This window comes from Bolinopsis microptera, chromosome 2 (assembly GCF_026151205.1).
Source record: "Bolinopsis microptera isolate Bmic1 chromosome 2, MBARI_Bmic_1.0, whole genome shotgun sequence".
NCBI classification, from domain to species: domain Eukaryota; kingdom Metazoa; phylum Ctenophora; class Tentaculata; order Lobata; family Bolinopsidae; genus Bolinopsis; species Bolinopsis microptera.
In genome coordinates, this window is record NC_087073.1 from 1772854 (window position 1) to 1791488 (window position 18635).

General features: G+C 45.5%; 4 protein-coding genes across 5 annotated transcripts in view; 2 read left to right on the plus strand and 2 right to left on the minus strand.

Moving 5' to 3' along the window:
• LOC134811567 (protein CIP2A homolog) overlaps positions 1–18635 on the minus strand; it is a 65420-nt gene that overhangs the window by 13588 nt on the left and 33197 nt on the right. The window lies entirely within an intron of this gene.
• Positions 2085–4441, plus strand: LOC134826408 (uncharacterized). The gene is made up of 3 exons (XM_063838765.1): positions 2085–2314; positions 2490–4128; positions 4210–4441. Exons 1-2 carry the CDS (start codon positions 2156–2158, stop codon positions 4101–4103), a joined length of 1773 nt encoding a protein of 590 aa, XP_063694835.1. The 5' UTR covers positions 2085–2155; the 3' UTR covers positions 4104–4128; positions 4210–4441.
• On the minus strand, positions 5169–13266 carry LOC134811950 (basic proline-rich protein-like). The gene is given in 7 exon segments (XM_063819118.1): positions 5169–5232; positions 6077–6135; positions 6317–6396; positions 7002–7160; positions 8703–8749; positions 9151–10081; positions 13239–13266. Coding segments are annotated over 7 exon segments (1368 nt in total).
• LOC134811951 (uncharacterized) lies at positions 14977–18376 on the plus strand. The gene is made up of 5 exons (XM_063819119.1): positions 14977–15106; positions 15231–15474; positions 16342–16506; positions 16621–16704; positions 18324–18376. Exons 1-5 carry the CDS (start codon positions 14977–14979, stop codon positions 18358–18360), a joined length of 660 nt encoding a protein of 219 aa, XP_063675189.1. The 3' UTR covers positions 18361–18376.

The window sequence follows — 18635 nt, forward strand, 5'->3', positions numbered from 1 at the left end:
CTCAAATAAAAACCCAAATTTCCCATACTACTTTTCTTTTCCCAAAGTGCACGGCAAACTCGACAACCTTATGTCTGACGACGTCTGAAACCATACTCTAACCCTAACTTTAACCACACTCAAAATGATAATTCTGAACAGCCCAATTTAAGCTCCTTCAAGTTATTGTGATTTTAAGTGCTGCCTGGTCGTGGGGTGAGGGTCGTCGACGTTCAGCTAAGGATCCTGAATGATCTATGCAGCCTCCCGGTCCACCCAGCCAAATGCTCGAGAAATCGTGTGTGATGGGGAGCTGTGCAATGTAGTATGTAGCGAAAAGCAAAAACTTCGATGGATGGTTACCGTAATGGGTGCTACATGCCTAGCATGAAATATTTACCTACTTACTTGCACTTGTGTAGGTCTGTAGAAGCATTAGTATCGGGCGTTGCCTGCCACAGGCTATCCCGAAACTAGAAGCTTGCTTTAATAATAATAAAAAGTGCTGTAATCGCTACACGCAAGAGCATAAAAATAGGTTTTGGCTTCATAACTAAACATTCTGATGTCTAAGGCTTAATAAATTGACAACCTGATGTCTGAGTTCTTTGAAACTAGGCTCTACCCCACTCAATACGATCATTCTGAATATTCACTGCTCCTAACTCCAATCAGAAACCGAGTTATTTCGATTTAAAGTGCTGTAGTCGCCACAGGCCTACCAACTCAAAAATCGGATGACTAATGACTGAGAACTTTGACATTATGCTCTACCCAACTCAATGTGAAAATGTTTGGCTTTTAACTCTAATGACTTATTAGAAGCCAAATGTTTATTTTAAAGTCGAAAAAGCGCAAAAAAAAGCATATTAGTGGATTGCGCAAAATAAAACTGCACCATAGTTACAATTTCTACCCAGGCCGAATTTGTTTCCGAGTGTTTTAGACGGGAATGTTAACAGATCCATGAGTATATAAAGGGGAATATAATAATTTAGTAAGTATTACTAATTTAGCAATTATTACTAATTTAGTAAGTATTACTAATAATTTAGTAAGCAAATTTCTGAATTATTGCTCTGCTTATGAGTTATAACTCATAAGCAGAGCAATAATTCAGAAATTTGCCTGTTGAGTCTGAAAATGTGGTGTTTCTGTACTGGTCTAATTCATAATCTAGGCAGACTACAATTTCAACTAAAACATGCACTGAACAATAGACTGAAACTGGTTTGTGTAAACATAAACTGTTGCCACAATGAATATTTAGAATAATTTTGGGGCATTTTGGGGGACTTTTTTAATCAAGACACTTATTTTACTTCGGAGTATTCCAACAGCCATATTGTTACACAAGTGCAACCAGCCAATTACAAGAAGCCGAAGGATTTGTTTTTAGCCAGTGACGGTTAAGGTAGTGTGTACCATATTTTCTTCGCCCGAGACTTTGCTACAATGTGCAGCTCCTCATTTAACCCTCACACCCGATTTCTCGAGTATTCGGCTGAGTAGACCGGGGGGCTGCATAGACCACTCAGGATCCTTAGCTGAACGTCAACGACGCTCAGCCCACGACCAGGCAGACAGTGGGATTTGAACCCGCAACCTCACGATTGCAAAGCTGGCGTTCTAACCAACTGCGCTACCTGGCCAATTTATTATGGGGATTTCCAAAATCCATTCAGGCATTGTCGGTTTGGAGAACGGGCTTGCCCTGATAATAATATAAACCCTAACTGGGTTATCTCGTTGCCCTGATAATAATATAAACCCTAACTGGGTTATCTCGTTGCCCACGTCCGGATACAAGTATTAAAACAGAGGCGCTAGTACCTAACTCAATCAGCACTCGTTGCAGGGAGATTTTCCACGAAGTGTGCACCGGGCTATACAACTAGGCGGCAATATCTTTAACTTTACTTAGGGTTCCGGTCAATAATTGAGTCATGAATCGTTCATTGCCCTCCTAGCAGACATGAAATAGGTAAAGAGGGCAAATTACAGTGATCACTCTGTGTCAATTTGTTGTTCCATGATCTAAATCTGCACTGTGGAGGATGATGCAGATATTTTTATCAGATCAATCAATCAAAAAGGCGCAGGCTAGTAGTCTGATGATCTAGAGGCTTTCAGCACTTCTGAATTTACAACTTTTAATTTGCACTGATTTGTCATCATGAGAGCACTTTTCTTCATCACCCTGTCCTTCGTTCTGCTGGCGGTAAATGGGCAGGCTGGTATGTACGGTGACATCGACCTCTGTACGATACAGTACGTCAAACCAGGCGACGACTTCGAGATGGATTGCAGATCCGACTCAGCATTGTCTTCTAGGGTATGTGTTTTCTGTGTTTAAATATTCAGTCTCACTCAAGCCTTCCATTTTCATGTTTATTTCTCTCGATATTTCAAGTTTTAGGCTGATTGACAATTTATGAATATATCACTAATAATGATATCACTGTTGATTGTCCATGTTAAATATTCCAGCTAATCTAGGAATTCCGCAGATAATCACTCCCCAAAATTCCGTCCCAGACGAGGCTTCGCTGCAGGCTGTGAATAACGCGCTAAGCTCCGAACCCGAAACGACTATTCTAATCAAGGAGTACCAGGACGCCACAAAAGGAGTCCACGACGGATTCTACACCTGCGTGGTGCACCATCTAGGAAGATGGTCCACAAAGGAGTGTGAAGTGGTGATAAAGGACCTCTGCGAGGACAACGAGTGCGGGGAGCATAAGAAGTGCGAGCCGGACTACGAAACAGGAACTGTGGAGTGCACGTGTGATTATAAGTGTCCAATGGTCTTCAATGTTCTCTGCAGCAGCACCTGCGAGGTATTCTGGCACGAGTGCGCTATGGAGGAGCAGACGTGCATCGACGGAAAGGAACGAGAGGTCCTCAACAGTGGATTCTGCCCAAATAAAGTGGATCCTGTAATTCGCCAAATAGACCAAGACATTGACGCTGAAACCGGGGATACTGTCAACTTATCAGCCGGTCTTATTTCAGATGGTGTGCCAATGGTGCATATCAGTTGGGTGTTCTACCCGGAGAATGGGCTACCAACATACTTAAGGGGTACAGAGAACTACGAGTTCACTTTCAGCGAAGAAACGTGCGGAAAGTACGTGGCAACTGTGATGCACTGCATGAACGAGGAAGAGGCTGTCGTCAACGAATACAGAGTGAGGTGTCCAGTAAAACCTACCACTCAACCATATGTAACTAGTACAGCTGGAGCAGACAACCTGGAAATAATGGAACCCCGCCATGTCTGCAGTCTTCTCCCTGGCGGAGTCCTGGAAGACTTCAACAGCAGGGCCCACTTCTACGATCTCTCCTGCACTCACGTTCTGGCGGCTGATTTCATGCCTGGTGGAGACTACTATAACCCTTGGTTTATTTACGGAACATTTGACGAGATTGACGGAAAGACGGCTCTCATGTCGGTCACATTCTACCTTGGCAGGTATATCTTTGAGATTCAGAGAGGCTGGATCGTGGTTACTCAAGATCCTTATAACACCAAGGTGGCGATGGAAGAAGGAGTTGCGCAGGAGTTGGGTGAGTCTGGCTGCTCAGTGGTATTCGCGGAGTTCCACCTTCAAGTGACGTGTCCATACTTCGTCGCTTTCTACGATGGTCTGATGTCTGGTCATATCAAGCTGCTGAGTGATGCGAGTACTGGTGATTTCCAGAAGGGGCGCGCTAACATGGGGCTGTGTTTCGACAGCAATTCTGGAAGGAGGAAGAACTGGCAGGTAGGTAAAACGAAAGGAAAGTGCGTGGTGGAGACTGAAGCTCCAGCATGTGAGCCATCAGGCAGCTGCACACAGTCCCGACCTCCTGCAGTCTTCGATCAAGCATGGACTGCTTGCGGAATAGGAGCTGAAGGAGCTTGCAGCGAGCTGAACTGTGACGGAGCCACCCCTACCCCTCAACAGAAGTGCGCTTTGGAACAGGCAGACAGGATCAACTGTGCACTGAAGCTGGGCATGTCAACAGATGGTCAGGGAGCGGACACTTCGTGTCCTGATGACGCATGTGAGTGGATGCAGAATGTTGCTGACCAAGGATGTCCCCAGGATAATCTTCCTTTCGATTGTAACATGCCATAAGGTGCGGTAGGATACCTTTGTTATTGTAACTATAGTAACTAGTATTATAACTATGGTAACTAGTAGTGTAACTATGGTAACGCTGTTCAGGTACACTGTATTTGAGTTATTTACTTAAGGAGATTTAAGCACTTTCAACCAATCCGTTAGATTATTATTATTAGTTGTGACTGGTAATACTCTTTCCAGTTGAGCATGTAGATCTAGATTATAGTTTAGGTAACGAAAGATAAGATCGTTTTCACCCAATCTAATTTTGTTGTTGATCACTTTATGATAGAATTCGAAAACGTTTTGTAAGATCTTTATTTCTGTATTTATTTACCGATTTGAATTTAACCATTTTTGTTTTATTTCTATTCAAACTAAAAACGGATTATAAACTAACAGTAACTGTTTCACTAGCTTCACGGCGTTTTATTGACCTATTATATTCACAGTAAAATATTAGGTGAACAATTGAATTGCGCGGCGGTTAAGTCATGTTGAAAATAGACGGCAAGTCATTTTTGTAGACATTGCAGCGGTTCACAGTAATTAGTTAATTGATAATAACATCTCCCTCGCCGGTAGTTCCTATTACCATCCAAGATAACTTACGGTGCTCACTTCAATTAGTCATTACTAACACTTGTAGCTCACAGGCCGGATATGCAGTACTTGTGAGGGGGGATGGGGGGGGGGGGGGCAACAGTTATTTTACTATGACCAAACAGCCATCCCCCCTCTTCCAACATAGGTAGCGAGTAATAGCTGGACAGCTGTATCTCTGAATTACTTTATTGGTTTTAACGTCACCCTTCAATTACTCCGATAATTACACCACCTAATATATAATGTGACCAAACAAACAAGAGCAATATTTACGGAATTACTGCGGACATTTGGTACAAATTTGCAGAATATTTAACCTAATTACAAATATTTAACCTAATTACAAAAGTTGACTAAAATAAATAGAAAGTGTTTTGAGGGTATTCAGCTGAGTGGTGTAAAGGAATTTGTTTACTTATTATTATTATTTTATTATTTGTTTGCAGGTGTTTATTTGCAGTCTTAGTTTCTTTATACAGGCTCACAGGTGGGACTATATATACAGTTCTCTGATAAACTAGATTTAATGTGCGCTCTGAAGTCTGAGGTGTGGTCAACCTATGTTGAAATGGACATTTTGTTCATCAGTCAACAGATAAAATGCAAATTGGTTTTTTACTCGCCAGTCTCAGTCTAGTATTTATACAACATTTGTGATAGTTTCCTAGTTTTCTTCTAAATAGGATTTTTCATTAATTGCAGATAAGCTAATCCAGCTATACTCGTGTACTATTTGATGTAGCAGTGTAGCAGTGGTTTCATACTGACTTGTGGAGGAATGTCGCAGCAACAAACGTAACCAAACGTAACCATGACAACAAACGGCACGTCAAAGTGGCCCTACAACAACACGAGCGCAGAACCAGGTTAAATATATGCTGTGATAATGGGGGAGGGGGGTCACACCACAATTGGGGGAAGGGGGGTCACACCACAATTGGGGGGGAGGGGGTCACATCGCAATGGGGGGAGGGAGGTCACACCACAATAGGGGGGGGGGGGGTCACACCACAATTGGGAGGAGGGGGGTCACACCACAATTGGGAGGAGGGGGGGTCACATCACAATTGGGGGGGGGGGGGGGGGGGGGGTCACATCACAATGGGGGTAGGGGGTCACACCACAATGGAGGGGAGGTCACATCACAATTGGGAGGAGGGGGGTCACATCACAATGGCCATGGGGGCCGGGGGGTCACATCACAATGGGGGGGGAGGGAGGTCACACCACAATGGGGGGGAGGGGTGTCACACCACATTTGAGGGGGAGGGGGGAGGTCACACCACAATTGAGAATAAGTGTGTATCTGGTTGTTGAGGGTGGTTATTGTTACACACTCACAGGTGTGATGAATGATGGACACTATAATACAATAATACCTTGGCTGTTGAGTGCTACGTGCGGCACGAATATATCCTGGAGGGGGGGGGGGGGGGGGGTATTCCACTTCACTTACAACTACAACAGGTGTGATGAATGACAGCTACTATAACGCTATCTGGACTACATTACCTCCCGAACAGAGGAGTTGCCAGGTGTATCAGGAGGAACAGTCCCAAATTACTTTATCAGACGGGGAAATTGTGGGCATCAACCTCTTCTGGTGGGTAAGTTACAATAGTGGGGGCCGGGGGGGGGGGGGGGGGGGGGGGTGGTGAGTTACAATAGTGGGGGCCGGGGGGGGGGGGGGGGGGGGGGGTAAATTACAATAGTGGGGGCCCCACATCCAGAAAGTTTTATATTTCCTCACAGATACATTTTTTCTAAATTCTGTGGCCCGCTCGCAAGTTTGGGGAGGGGGCTGTCGGCGAGCGAAGCGAGTCGACGTGTCCAATCCAGCTGCGCAGCGAGCGAAGCTGTGGCAGGGGTCTGGGGGTGCAGCCCCCAGCGGGGTCCAGGGGCGAAGCCCCTTGGCAGGGGCTAGGGGGCGCAGCCCCCCGGAAATTTTTTGCGAAATAGGGTGTTTTAGACGGCATTTGGCATTAAAGAAATTTGTAGGACAGCAATAAACTGGGATTGAAAAGAATCAAGTACTCACGTAAATTTGATAACTTCACAACAGCAATCTGCATTCTCCAATCAGAATATTTCACTGTGTTCCAAAACTGACAGGATGTTCCTCTTTGATTTTTATACAATCGAAAAAGTTTCTTCAAAAATTTCCTCAATTAATTTGTCTTCATTCCAAAAAAAAATTTCGAAATTTAGGAGTAACTTCTCAAAAATTTCCTCTTTTTCTCCCGTTTTTCCTCCCAAAAAAAAATTTCCTCCCAGGCTGCCTGGCAAGATGGCGTGTTTCTGGATGTGGGGTGGGGGCCGGGGGTGGGGGGGGGGGGGGGGGGGGGGGTGAGTTACAATAGTGGGGGCCGGGGGGGGGGGGGGGGGTTAGTTACAATAGTGGGGGCCGGGGGGGGGGGGGGGGGGGTGAGTTACAATAGTGGGGGCCGGGGGGGGGGGGGTTTGCTCTTCTCTGCTGTTGAAGTAGAGATCAGTAAATCTGACGTACGTTATTCCGGGTAACCTCTATGTTTCCTTTGAGTGAGCTGCTTGTAACGTCTCTACTCGTCAGATACTGTTCGTGCCGGGAGTGCTACTGAACGTGGGCACTGTTGTAGCAATACTGAGGAAGAAGACCCTTCGAAACGTTATCTCCAACAGGTGCCTAACTGTATTGTAACTATGGTAACATGTGCCTAACTGTATTGTAACTATGGTAATAGGTGCCTAACTGTATTGTAACTATGGTAACAGGTGCCTAACTGTATTGTAACTATGGTAACAGGTGCCTAACTGTATTGTAACTATGGTAACAGGTGCCTAACTGTATTGTAACTATGGTAACAGGTGCCTAACTGTATTGTAACTATGGTAACAGGTGCCTAACTGTATTTGTAACTATGGTAACATGTTTCAGGCTACACTGGTATTGTACTTTGGTAACACTGTTCAGGTACACTGTATTGTAACTATGGTAAACATGTTAGGTTACACTGTATTGTAACTATGGTAACACTGTTCAGGTACACTGTATTGTAACTATGGTAACACTGTTCAGGTACACTGTATTGTAACTATGGTAACACTGTTCAGGTACACTGTATTGTAACTATGGTAACACTGTTCAGGTACACTGTATTGTAACTATGGTAACACTGTTCAGGTACACTGTATTGTAACTTAAAAACCCCTGGTTTAGGTACACTGTATTTTAACTAAAAGGGGAACCCAATGTTCCCGGTCACTGTTTGTAACTATGGGAACACGTTTTAGGTCACTGGGATTGTAAAAAATTGGGGAAAACTGTTTAGGGACACTTTATTTTAAATTATGGTAAACCCCTGTTCAGGAACCCTGTTTTTGTAAAAATATGGGAAAAACCCGTTTAGGAAAACTGTTTTGTAAATATGGAAAAAATGTTCAGGTTTCCTGTATTGAAAATATTTTTAACCCCTTTTTAGGTAAACCGTATTGTAACGGTAAAAATGTTGGTACACTGTAAAAAAAATATGGTAACAGGTGGCCCCAACTGTAATTGTAACTATGGTTTAAAATTCCCAACTGTATTGGGAAAATTTTGGTAAACATTCTGGTCCCCCTGTTTGGGAAACCCCATGTTTAAAAAAAGTTTAGGTAAAACCCCCTTAAAAGGGACTTGGGGAACATTGTCAGGTACACTGTATTTTAACCCCATTTTGGTTTAAAATGTCAAAGGGACGTGTAAATTTTAACAAAAGGGAAAAACTGTTCAGGTACACTGCATTTTAACTTGGAAAAAACTGGGTTTAGGTTTTCACTGTTTTTTAACTTATGGTAACATGTTTTGGTACCCGTTTATTGTAACTATGGTAACACTGTTCAGGTACACGTAAAACTGGGGTTGATAGCCCGGGACCGATTTCTTATTTTGTAGGGTACTTTTAAATGAATTTAAACCTTTAACCAAAAGACGGTGCTTTTTCCAGCTTTTTGGCTTCTTTTGGGGTAAAAAAACCAGCCCCGAGTTATGGGGGGGGGGGGGGGGGGGGGGGGGGGGAGGGGGGGGGGGGGGGGGTTTTACCCTTTTTAAATATATTTTAAAAAGTAGGGTTTTTTTTCCCCATTTTAGGGCCGGGGATATTTTTATTTAATATACTTTAAAATTACTTTAATATACTTTAAAAAATACTTAAATATGGTAGCCCTATAAGGTTAAGTCTAAAACCCTTACATTTTTTGGGAATTTGGTTGTGTTTTCCCTAGGGGCCCAATTTCTTTTAAGGTAAGGCTAAAAACCTTACCCGGGGGGCTGGTGGCTTTAAAAAGTGGGCCCGAAGTCCCCCTTTTCTGGAAGTTTTGGGTGTGGTAGCGCTTTTGGGCCGGTACCCCCAAGGAACCAAACCCCCCAAATACATGGGAACAAGCCGGTTTTCCCGGAAAAAGCTTTTGGGCTTTGGGGAGGTAGGGGAGGTCCCCAGGGGGGAAAAGGGGGGGAAAAGGGGGGGGGGGATATATTGGGGGGGGTGGGGGGGGTAAAATATTTTGGGTTGGGGGGGGGGGGGGAAGGGGAAGATATAGGGTTTGGGGGGGGGGGGAATGGGGGGGGTTGGGGGAGGGGAGAATTTGGGGGGGGGGGAAAGGGGGGGGGGGGGAAGGATATAGTTTGGGGGGGGGGGGGAAAATTTTGTTTTTGGGGGGGGGAGGTTTGGGGGGGGGAGATATAGGGTTTGGGGGGGGGGAGGTAATTTGGGGGGGTGGGGGGGGGGGGGGGGGGGGGGGGGGGGGGGGGGGGGGGGGGGGGGGGGGGTGGGGGGTGGGGTGGGGGGGGGGGGGTGGGGGGGGGGGGTGGGGGGGGGGGGGGGGGGCTGGGTGGGGGGGGGGGGGGTGGGGGGGGGGTGGGGGGGGGTGGGGGGTTGTGGGGGGGGGGGGGGGGGGGGGGGGGGGTGTGGGGGTGGGGGTGGGGGGGGGTGGGGGGGGGGGGGGTGGGTGGGGGGGTGGGGGGGGGGGGGGGGGTTGGGGGGGGGGGGGGGGGGTTGGGGGGGGGGTGGATGGGTGGGGGGGGGGGGTGGTGGTGGGGGGGTGGGGGGGTGGTGTTGGGGGGGGGGGGGGGGGGGGGGTGTGGGGGGGGGGGGGGGGGGGGGGGGGGGGGGGGGGGGGTGGGGGTGGGTTTTGGTGTGGGGGGGGGGGGGGGGGGGGGGGGGGGTGTGGGGGGGGGGGGGGGGGGGGGGGGGGGGGGGGGGTTGGGGGGGGGGGGGGAATGAGGTTTGGGGGGGGGGGGGGGGGGGGGGGGGGGGGGGGGGGGGGGGGGGGGGGGGGGGGGGGGGGGGGGGGGGGGGGGGGGGGAATTTTTTGGGGGGGGGGGGGGGGGAAAAATAGTTTTGGGGGGGGGGGGGGAAAAAGGGGGGGGACTAAAAAAAATTTTGGGGGGGGGAGAAGGAAAAAATAGTTGGGGGGGGGGAGGGGAGGTTTTTTAAAATTGGGGGGGGGGGGAATAAGTTTGGGGGGGGGATTTGTTAAGGGGGGGGGCTTTATTGGGGGGGGGGAAGAAATTTTGGGGGTTGTCAACTGGGGGGGGCCCCCGGGGGGGGGGAGATTGTTGGGGGAGGGGAAGGGGAAAATATTTTGGGGGGGGGGAGGGGGGGTAAAGTTTGGGGGGGGGGGGGGGATGGGGGGGAGGGGGGGAAAAAATAGGGGGGGGGGGGGGGGGGAGAAATTTGGGGGGGGGAATAATTGGGGGGGATGGTTGGGTGGGGGGGAAAATTGTTTTTGGGGGGGGGGAGATATAGTTGGGGGTGGGGGAAAATTGTTGGGGGGGGAAAATAGTGGGGGGGGGGGGGCGTATAGTTGGGGGGGGGGGAAAAAATGATGGGGGAAAAATGGGGATATAGTTTTGGGGGGGAAAAAGGGGGGATATTGTTGGGGTAAATTCTATTTTAAAAAAGCATTAAGGGTTCCGCAAAAGACAACAGTCAAGGAAACCCTTTTTCCGGGCCAAAAAATTTGAAATTTGGTGCATTTTAAAAGTGTAAAAAAAAGGGAAAAAAACTGAAAAAAACTACTTTCCCCCCCCAAAACAAAATTGGGCATTGTCCCCTTTAGATCCTGCCAAAAAAGCTACCATCGTGTTTTAAAGGGCCCCCCTTTCCCCCCCTTTTCCACCTGCCCCCCCCCCAATTTGGGGAGGTTTTTAAAAATTAAGGGTGAAAAATCAATTTGAATCTTAAAAAATTTCCTGCCAAAAAATTAAAAAACCCAAAACCTGGGCCCAATTTATCGTAAAATTTGTGCCCGAGAAATTTTTTTTCAATTAATTTTTTAATCGAGTTGTTGTTTATAGAAAAGCCTGCAAAAATTTAAAACAAAACCCTGCCTCCCCCTTTCCCCCCACTCTCGGCAAAGGTTTTCCCTTTTATTTTTGGGAGGTTTTCCGTTAAATATAAAAATCCCAATGCTTTCCGGGTTTTAAAACCCAAAACCTTCGTAAGTTTTATAAATTTTTTAAACAAAATTGTGGGGTTTTTTTAAAACCCTAATATTGGCAGGGGGTTTTTTGGATAATTTGATGTTTACATTGGGGGAAAAACCCGTAAATGTCGATGTAAACCCCCTTTTTAATAGGTTAAAAGGGGGGTAGGAACGAGACCCCTTTGGTTTTTTTGCAAAGTAAAAGAAGTACGAAATGAAACCTGCCTACCAATCCGGCTCATTTTTTTTTACTTTTTTTAAAATGCAGTCACTGTCAATGGCGAAACGACCCCCCGACACTCCGGGGAAAACCCCCCGCCCATTGCGGAAAAAAGGGTGGGGGGGGGGGGTGTTGCAGCTGGCGGCCTCTTTGGAAAGTTTTGCCACTGCAAATTTCCACTGGGTTTCCAAAAACGGGGGGCAAAGATTTAATTTTGATTTTAAAAAATTTTATAAAAAAACCCCCATAAATTTGGAAAAATTTTCCTTTTTTGCTTAATTCAGGGTTTTTAATTTTTCCCTTTTTAAATTAATTGCTTTTGTTTTAAGTAAATGAGGGAAAAGCACTTTTTTAGTTTTCAGTGCCCTCTACCCGTTATTGTTCACATTTTTAAGGGTTTAGTGAATGAAGTAAATTTTAAAAAAATCTTCAATTACCCAATTAAATAATGTTTAAATAGCAGGGTTTTTTTCAAAAATTAAAAGAGAAATTTGATCGGAAAAATTTTTTTCCACCGTTTAAAAAAAGGGGCACTATAAAAGTTGGACCTTAATCGAAAATTTGTATTCCGAATTGGAAAAAAGCCCCGTCCCATAAAAATTTTAGGTTTTACCTCCCACATTGGGTTTTAAGTGGGGAGGTTTAAACCCCATAAAAATCAAAATTAAATTTCTATTTTCCCCAATTTTTAAAAAGATCACTTTAATTGGGAAAATTTTAGGGCGGAAAAATTTGTAATTAAAGGGGAAAAGCGGAAAAACCATTTTTTTGGGTGAAGGATGTATATCTTTTACCTTTTTTTGTAGTTGTACAATGAAACAGCATTTCTAAGGGGAATGGGAATTCTGTAAAGGGGCTTACTGCGGACCCTCTACCGGCCCCAAAAATATTAAACCCATTATTGAAGGGGTGTAGACTGTAAAAATAGATGTAAAAACTGCTAAAATTTGGGGGGTGACTGTTTTTAAAATGAAAACGATGCTTTCTTTAAATAAACCCTTTAATTTAAAAAAAAAGAGGTGATAGTGAATTTTTCTTTATCTGACAGGACAGTTAAGTATTTAAGCTTTAAAAAACCACGTGGAAACCTAAACGGTGCAAGTGATTAATTTCTTTTAAAATTTGGACCCCCCCCCCCCCCCCCCCCCCCCCCCCCCCCCACAATTTTCCCAAAAAAAAATAAATTTATTTTTACTAACCCCCAACCCGTAACCCGATTGGGGGGGAATCGTTCCCCGGGGCGCGACCCTCTGTTCCCCACAGCCCAATTTGGGGGGTTTTGGACAAAATTTTGCTGGGCGGACAGGGGGTCGTTTTTTGGGGCCCTCTGTCCGAAAATTTTAGATCTTTTTAATTTTTTTGGGTTTCCAAATTTGTATTTCACAAACTCCCGGGGGAATTTTTGTTGGGCGTTTTTCTTCCCCCCTTTTTCGAAAAGCTGAAAATTTTATCCCTTAATTGATCCACGATACGTGTTGACAAAAATTTAAGGACCGGGTTGTGCTAGCCCCTACACTAAACAAGCTGTCGTCCACAAAACCCCCCGGACAAAACCTACCTGAAGGGACATATTTGGTATAGCCAAAACCGTTTTGGGGATCATTAAACCCCAATCCCCAAAGGCAACCCAAATTTCAGTAAACAGAACCCCGATCTGGGAGCAAACAGACCCAGGGGGATCTGGGGAAAAGCTACCTTCCTGCCCCAAAATAAAAATCCTCTCTCCCCGAAAAACCCGTCCCAAAGATGCTCTGGGACTCGGTTTGGGAACCCAACAGACCGTTTGTTCATTCCCCCTTTTTTTGGGGGCTCCTAAGAACCCCAAAATCCTTAATTTTTGGGGGCCCCGGAGCAATTTCCCTGTCAACGCCCAACGGTACCTTCAAATCCGCACCTAATCTCTTCCATCAGCTCTTCACAGTCCACGGACTCTTCCCTGACGGCTGGCACCTCCCCTCTTCTAAGGACTCATTCCTGGAAAATCGACGACCCTCTACCGCAACAGTTCGAGGAGATAGACACCTGGGCTTCTGAGGCCCTTGGGGCTACCAACCACAATACATTCTCATGGACTACGAGCTCGCCATTCACAACGCAGTTGCTTCATGCCTGCCTGCCTAGGTCGAAAATAAACTAGTAGTACACTATGGCTCAGATCATATCTCAAATTGGCAATGTTACGTATGCAAATTAACAGTTCAGATCACGTCTCTAATTGGAAATGTGTTGTATTGAAATCAGATCACAATTTCGGACAAATGTCGTTTTTTCTGGTACCCTGAGTCGGACAGATGTCGCTGTCGGACAGATGTCGCTGACAGGAGTCGTGTTACCCAGTAACCCTAACCCTGACCCCTAACCCTGACCCCTGACCCTAACCCTAACCCTAACCCTAACCCTAACCCTAACCCTAACCCTAACCCTAACCCTGACCCTGACCCTGACCCTAACCCTGACCCTAACCCCTAACCCTGACCCTAACCCTGACCCTAACCCTGACCCTAACCCTGACCCTAACCCTGACCCTACCCCTGACCCTAACCCTGACCCTAACCCTGACCCTAACCCTGACCCTAACCCTAACCCTTACCCTAACCCTTACCCTAACCCTGAATTGACCCCAGTGTAAATTACATGGGGGGGTCAATTGTCGGGGGTAGATTGCATCAGGGGGGTCATTTGTCGGAGGGGGGGGGGGGGGGGGAGGGGGGTCAATAGTTGCGGTACCGTACTATATAAGTATATAGCGTACTATACCCTCTCATTTGGAGATTCAGTGCCATGGTTGTCAGCTTTTTATCAACTCCGGCCAATTTCTTGACTGCGCTAATCAACTCGGTTTTATTGACTTTTTAGTTTTGGTGCCAAATAAGCAAAATTCCAAATAACTTTAAGAACTTAAAAGAAAGATAAAAGAAAACCTGCCAATTTATAAATTTAACGATGCCATAATAAGATATAGCCATTATAATAATCTATTTGGCATGGATTGATAATTTTATAACAAATCCTGCCAAAGTTAATGGAAAACCTGCCGATTTAACTTTATCACTGCCGTAATCTATCCGGCAAGGATTGATAATTTTATAAAAAATCCTGCAAGTTAATGGAAAACCTGCCGATTTAACTTTATCCACTGCCGTAATCCATCCGGAAAGGATTGATAATTTTATAGCAAATCCTGCCAAGTTAATAGAAAACCTGCCAAATAACAAATACCTGCGCTGTTGATGCAGGATCACTAGTTAATTAGGCAGGTTTTGACATAAAAAATTAAGAGAAAACCTGCGGATTTAGTGTAATATACTGCTGATCTGGACAGGGGTAAATTAGATTACTAGGCAGGAGTGGTAATTTCGCAGTCTTCCGCTATTAACTGGGCAGGTTTTAGGTTAAATTCGCAGTGGCAATGGCTGGAAGGGGCCTGTGTTACTCTAGTGGTTGCCACATGACAGCTTACCTAACTGCTATCGGACAGCGCACTTTTGTTTCATAAATCACATACAGTACTCCATAAATATTAAATTCCTTTATAAAAGTAATGCCTTTGCGGTAGATAACCCTCAATAACCAGATTTAACGAGGTTAACTAATTACTCACAACTACATTACCCGTCAATGACCAGGTTTATTTTACCGTCCGTGTACATAGCCTTCCTCTGCGGCTCACTAAAGGGAACCAGGACTATTGTAGCCTGCTACGACAAGAACCTCCTCATGTGTCTCACCATTCTCGGGCCTCATCCAGGTCAGTGCTACCTTATATGGTAGTGTTACCATAGTTACAATACCATATAAGGTCATGTGTAACTATTGTCGGGCCTTATCCAGGTTAGTAATAAATAATTAAACTTAATGTGTATACTGTGTAGAAGTGCCCCTGATAATACCAACTTCAGTTGGCTGGTTGCTAAGCACAGCGTTCCCCCTGGATACCTTCCTGTTAGTCGCCCTACAGCTGACCCTAGTTCTAGCTTACTCCGCAATCGTTTGGACCTTGATCAGGAAGTACAGGAGCAGTAAGGTAGTTAAATCTCCGGGCCCCTCCACTCCGCAACTACCCAGAACTCCGCAGCAACAGAGAAATGAGAGCTATCTTCACAGAGCTAGTACCAGGTTAGTAACGTAATACCTTATATGGTAGTGTTGCCATAGTTACATTACTCAGCACCAGATTACAGCAAGGGAATATAGCAAAACTAACAAACTTAGTCGATAGTGTCAATCCACGAGCGCAATTAGTGAAAGCTCAATAAATTAATGATATTCAGTCAAAATGACACTTAAATTCGTTAAATATCCTGATCTAGGGCTAAATCCCACTAACAACCCTCCCTTGCAGTGTGTCTGTCTTGTATCATAACGGGTGGTTGACAATTGACCCCCGACAATTGAGCGTGACCGTGACCGTGACCGTGACCGTGACCCTGAACCAGGTCCCTGACCCTGACCCAGGACCCTAACCATAACCCTAACAATAACCCTGACCCTGACCCTGAACCAGGTCCCTGACCCTGACCCTGACCCAGGACCCTAACCATAACCCTAACCCTGACCAGGACCCTAACATTGACCCTGACCCAGGACCCTAACCCTCACCCTAACCTAAACCCTAACACTAACGCTGACCCAGGACCCTAACCCTGACCCTGACCCAGGTCCCTGACCCTGACCCTGACCCTGACCCTGACCCTGACCCTGACCCTGACCCTGACCCTGACCCTGACCCTGACCCTGACCCTGACCCTGACCCTGACCCTGACCCTGACCCTGACCCTGACCCAGGACCCTAACCCTAACCCTAACACTAACGCTGACCCAGGACCCTAACCCTGACCCTGACCCAGGACCCTGACCCAGGACCCTGACCCTGACCTGATCAATTGAGGTCCCAGTGTAATTACATGGGGGTCAATTGTCGGGGGGTCAATTGTCGGGGGGTCAATTGTCGCGGTACCATCGTAACCTCCCTCCCTGCCTCAGATCAGCTGAGATGATGGTTGCAGTGTGTCTGTCTTGTATCGTAACCTCACTCCCTGCCTCGCTCTACAACCTCATTTCCTATCTGTTCGGGAGTTACAGTCCTGTTATTGCTGCACTGGACCAGTCTGGTGCCTACAAGTGGATCATGTGGTCTTATCATATCAGGTTAGTGGTTGTGTTATTCCTTGACTAGAGTAGGTACTTTGTGTTATGATACTTCAAAACCACAGACTCGCCCGGAACCTAATTAGGTTTTAGTAATATCTACAACTTTTACAGCCCTGCAATAAATCCTATGATCTACGCGTACTTCAACACACATCTACTCACGGAACTAAAGTACCTCATCATATGCAAACGCAGGTAATGGTAGGCCCACAGTCCACACGCTGGGGCTGTTACAGTTAACCCAAGATGTTTGTTTACATTTTTAAATTGAGCGACCATCCACAAAAGAAAAGCGGCCGCATTTTTGGTTAGTAGTTCTTGTCAACCGAACGAATCGAGCCATTGTACGTCAATTGAGGTCTGATTAAAGGCCTTTAACTGATATAAAATCTAGAGAGGATATATGGGAGATGGTAATGAAGTAGAGTGGAGGTGAGTGTGCTTAGCACTAAGCTGCCTGCTACACAGCCACGTGTTAACAATTGTAGTAGTAGTAGTAGTAAGCTGTGATCAATTATCATGATTTTTTCCGCTAAGCTATCTTTACTTTTAAATTAGATACAGTTAATTATATAAAGTAATTATAACGAACAGCTGCACATTGGGGAATAAAATTGTACATCCCTTCTCCCCATCCCCCATCTTAACTCTGAGACAGTATTCTAGTCCCCCTCCCCCTCCACCCCCACCCCAGCTACGTAGCCAGCAATGAGGAAGGGCAGACGAAGCTTCCCTTAACGATAGCCTTGCTTGCCCTGAGAAAACATAATGTCTCAATTGCCTTAAAATGCTTAAATTTTCTAAAAATTACAATTCTCGGGGAGAGATATTCCTAAAAGGTGCAGTTATGATAGCGGGTCAGCGAGTGGAACCCAGATATAGAGGCTAATTGTACGTCACTGATTGGTGACGTGATCTGACCCCTCTTTGAGGGCCGAATCAGTTTCCGGTCTTGTAAATTATACCCCATGTCTATCATAATTCCTACTTTCTGAAATAACTCTGAAAGCTTGATTACTTGATTCAATTTTTATCCAATTATCCTCTTAATTCTGTGTGATTATTTTCCAGTCACGCCCATCTGTCCTGTCATAATATGTAACTCTAAATTCATCAATTTTTTCCCTACTCTTGCCGAAGGCAAAAAGATCGTAGGGAATAAGTAATCGGGTTTGGATATATGAGGTGGCCCGACGGTCCTACGGTGACGACAAAAGTCTGCTCCTTCGCAATATAGACCATTCCACTATAATTATGTGTATTGGAAGCGTCTGTTATGCTGCGCGCGACGCTAGCCATGTGTTAATTAATTACAGTTAAGTTCCTCCTTCGCAAAGTTATTTTCCGCAATTTTCTGCATTCATTTATTGTTGATGTGCGCGGCGCTACATTGGTCAAATTAAATCGTCAATTTTTACCATGCGCGAATCCCACTCATTTATTAAAAACATAGTATAATGTAAATATGTTGCACTTTTTCCTGTCACACTTTTCACTCGAAAGAATTAATGGTACAAGATACAAGAAATTCTTGTTGTATTTACACAGTATTTTTCTCTATTCTGGTAAAACCAGTCTTGTCTTCTGCCGCATAGTCAGCAATGAGGCAGAACAGGCAAAGCATTCCCTAATGATAGCCTAGCCTGCCCCGAGAATATTTCCCAAAAGCCCCCCCCCCCTCCTCCTCCCTCAACAGGGCCTGGCAGTAAATCCTGGCTACGTGGCTTCCTCTCACAATCCTTGTCTTTTGAGACAGTGTTCAGGTCACCCCTCCCCCCAGTGTTCAAGTTAATTACTAATCTCTTTATTTTCAGTCCCAGGATCTTGAACAAACCATCAAAGATTCATTAATGAGACAAAGCAAATGTGAAATGGAACAAAAACACAGACTCGAACAAGGACTTCCTTTAAACAAATCAGTTAAAATACTGTATCCATAGGTGCAATGAACGATCTGTTATTTTGATTCTTGAAGTGCGTTGGAATAATGAAACGAGCTGATTAAATGTGAAGCATGTAGAAAGCTGTGGATATTAATTAGCATCATCACCATGGTTACCAAACAACGCAGCGTCAGCGGAATTGTATAGGAAATGTAGCAAGAATAAAATTAAAATAAAATATAA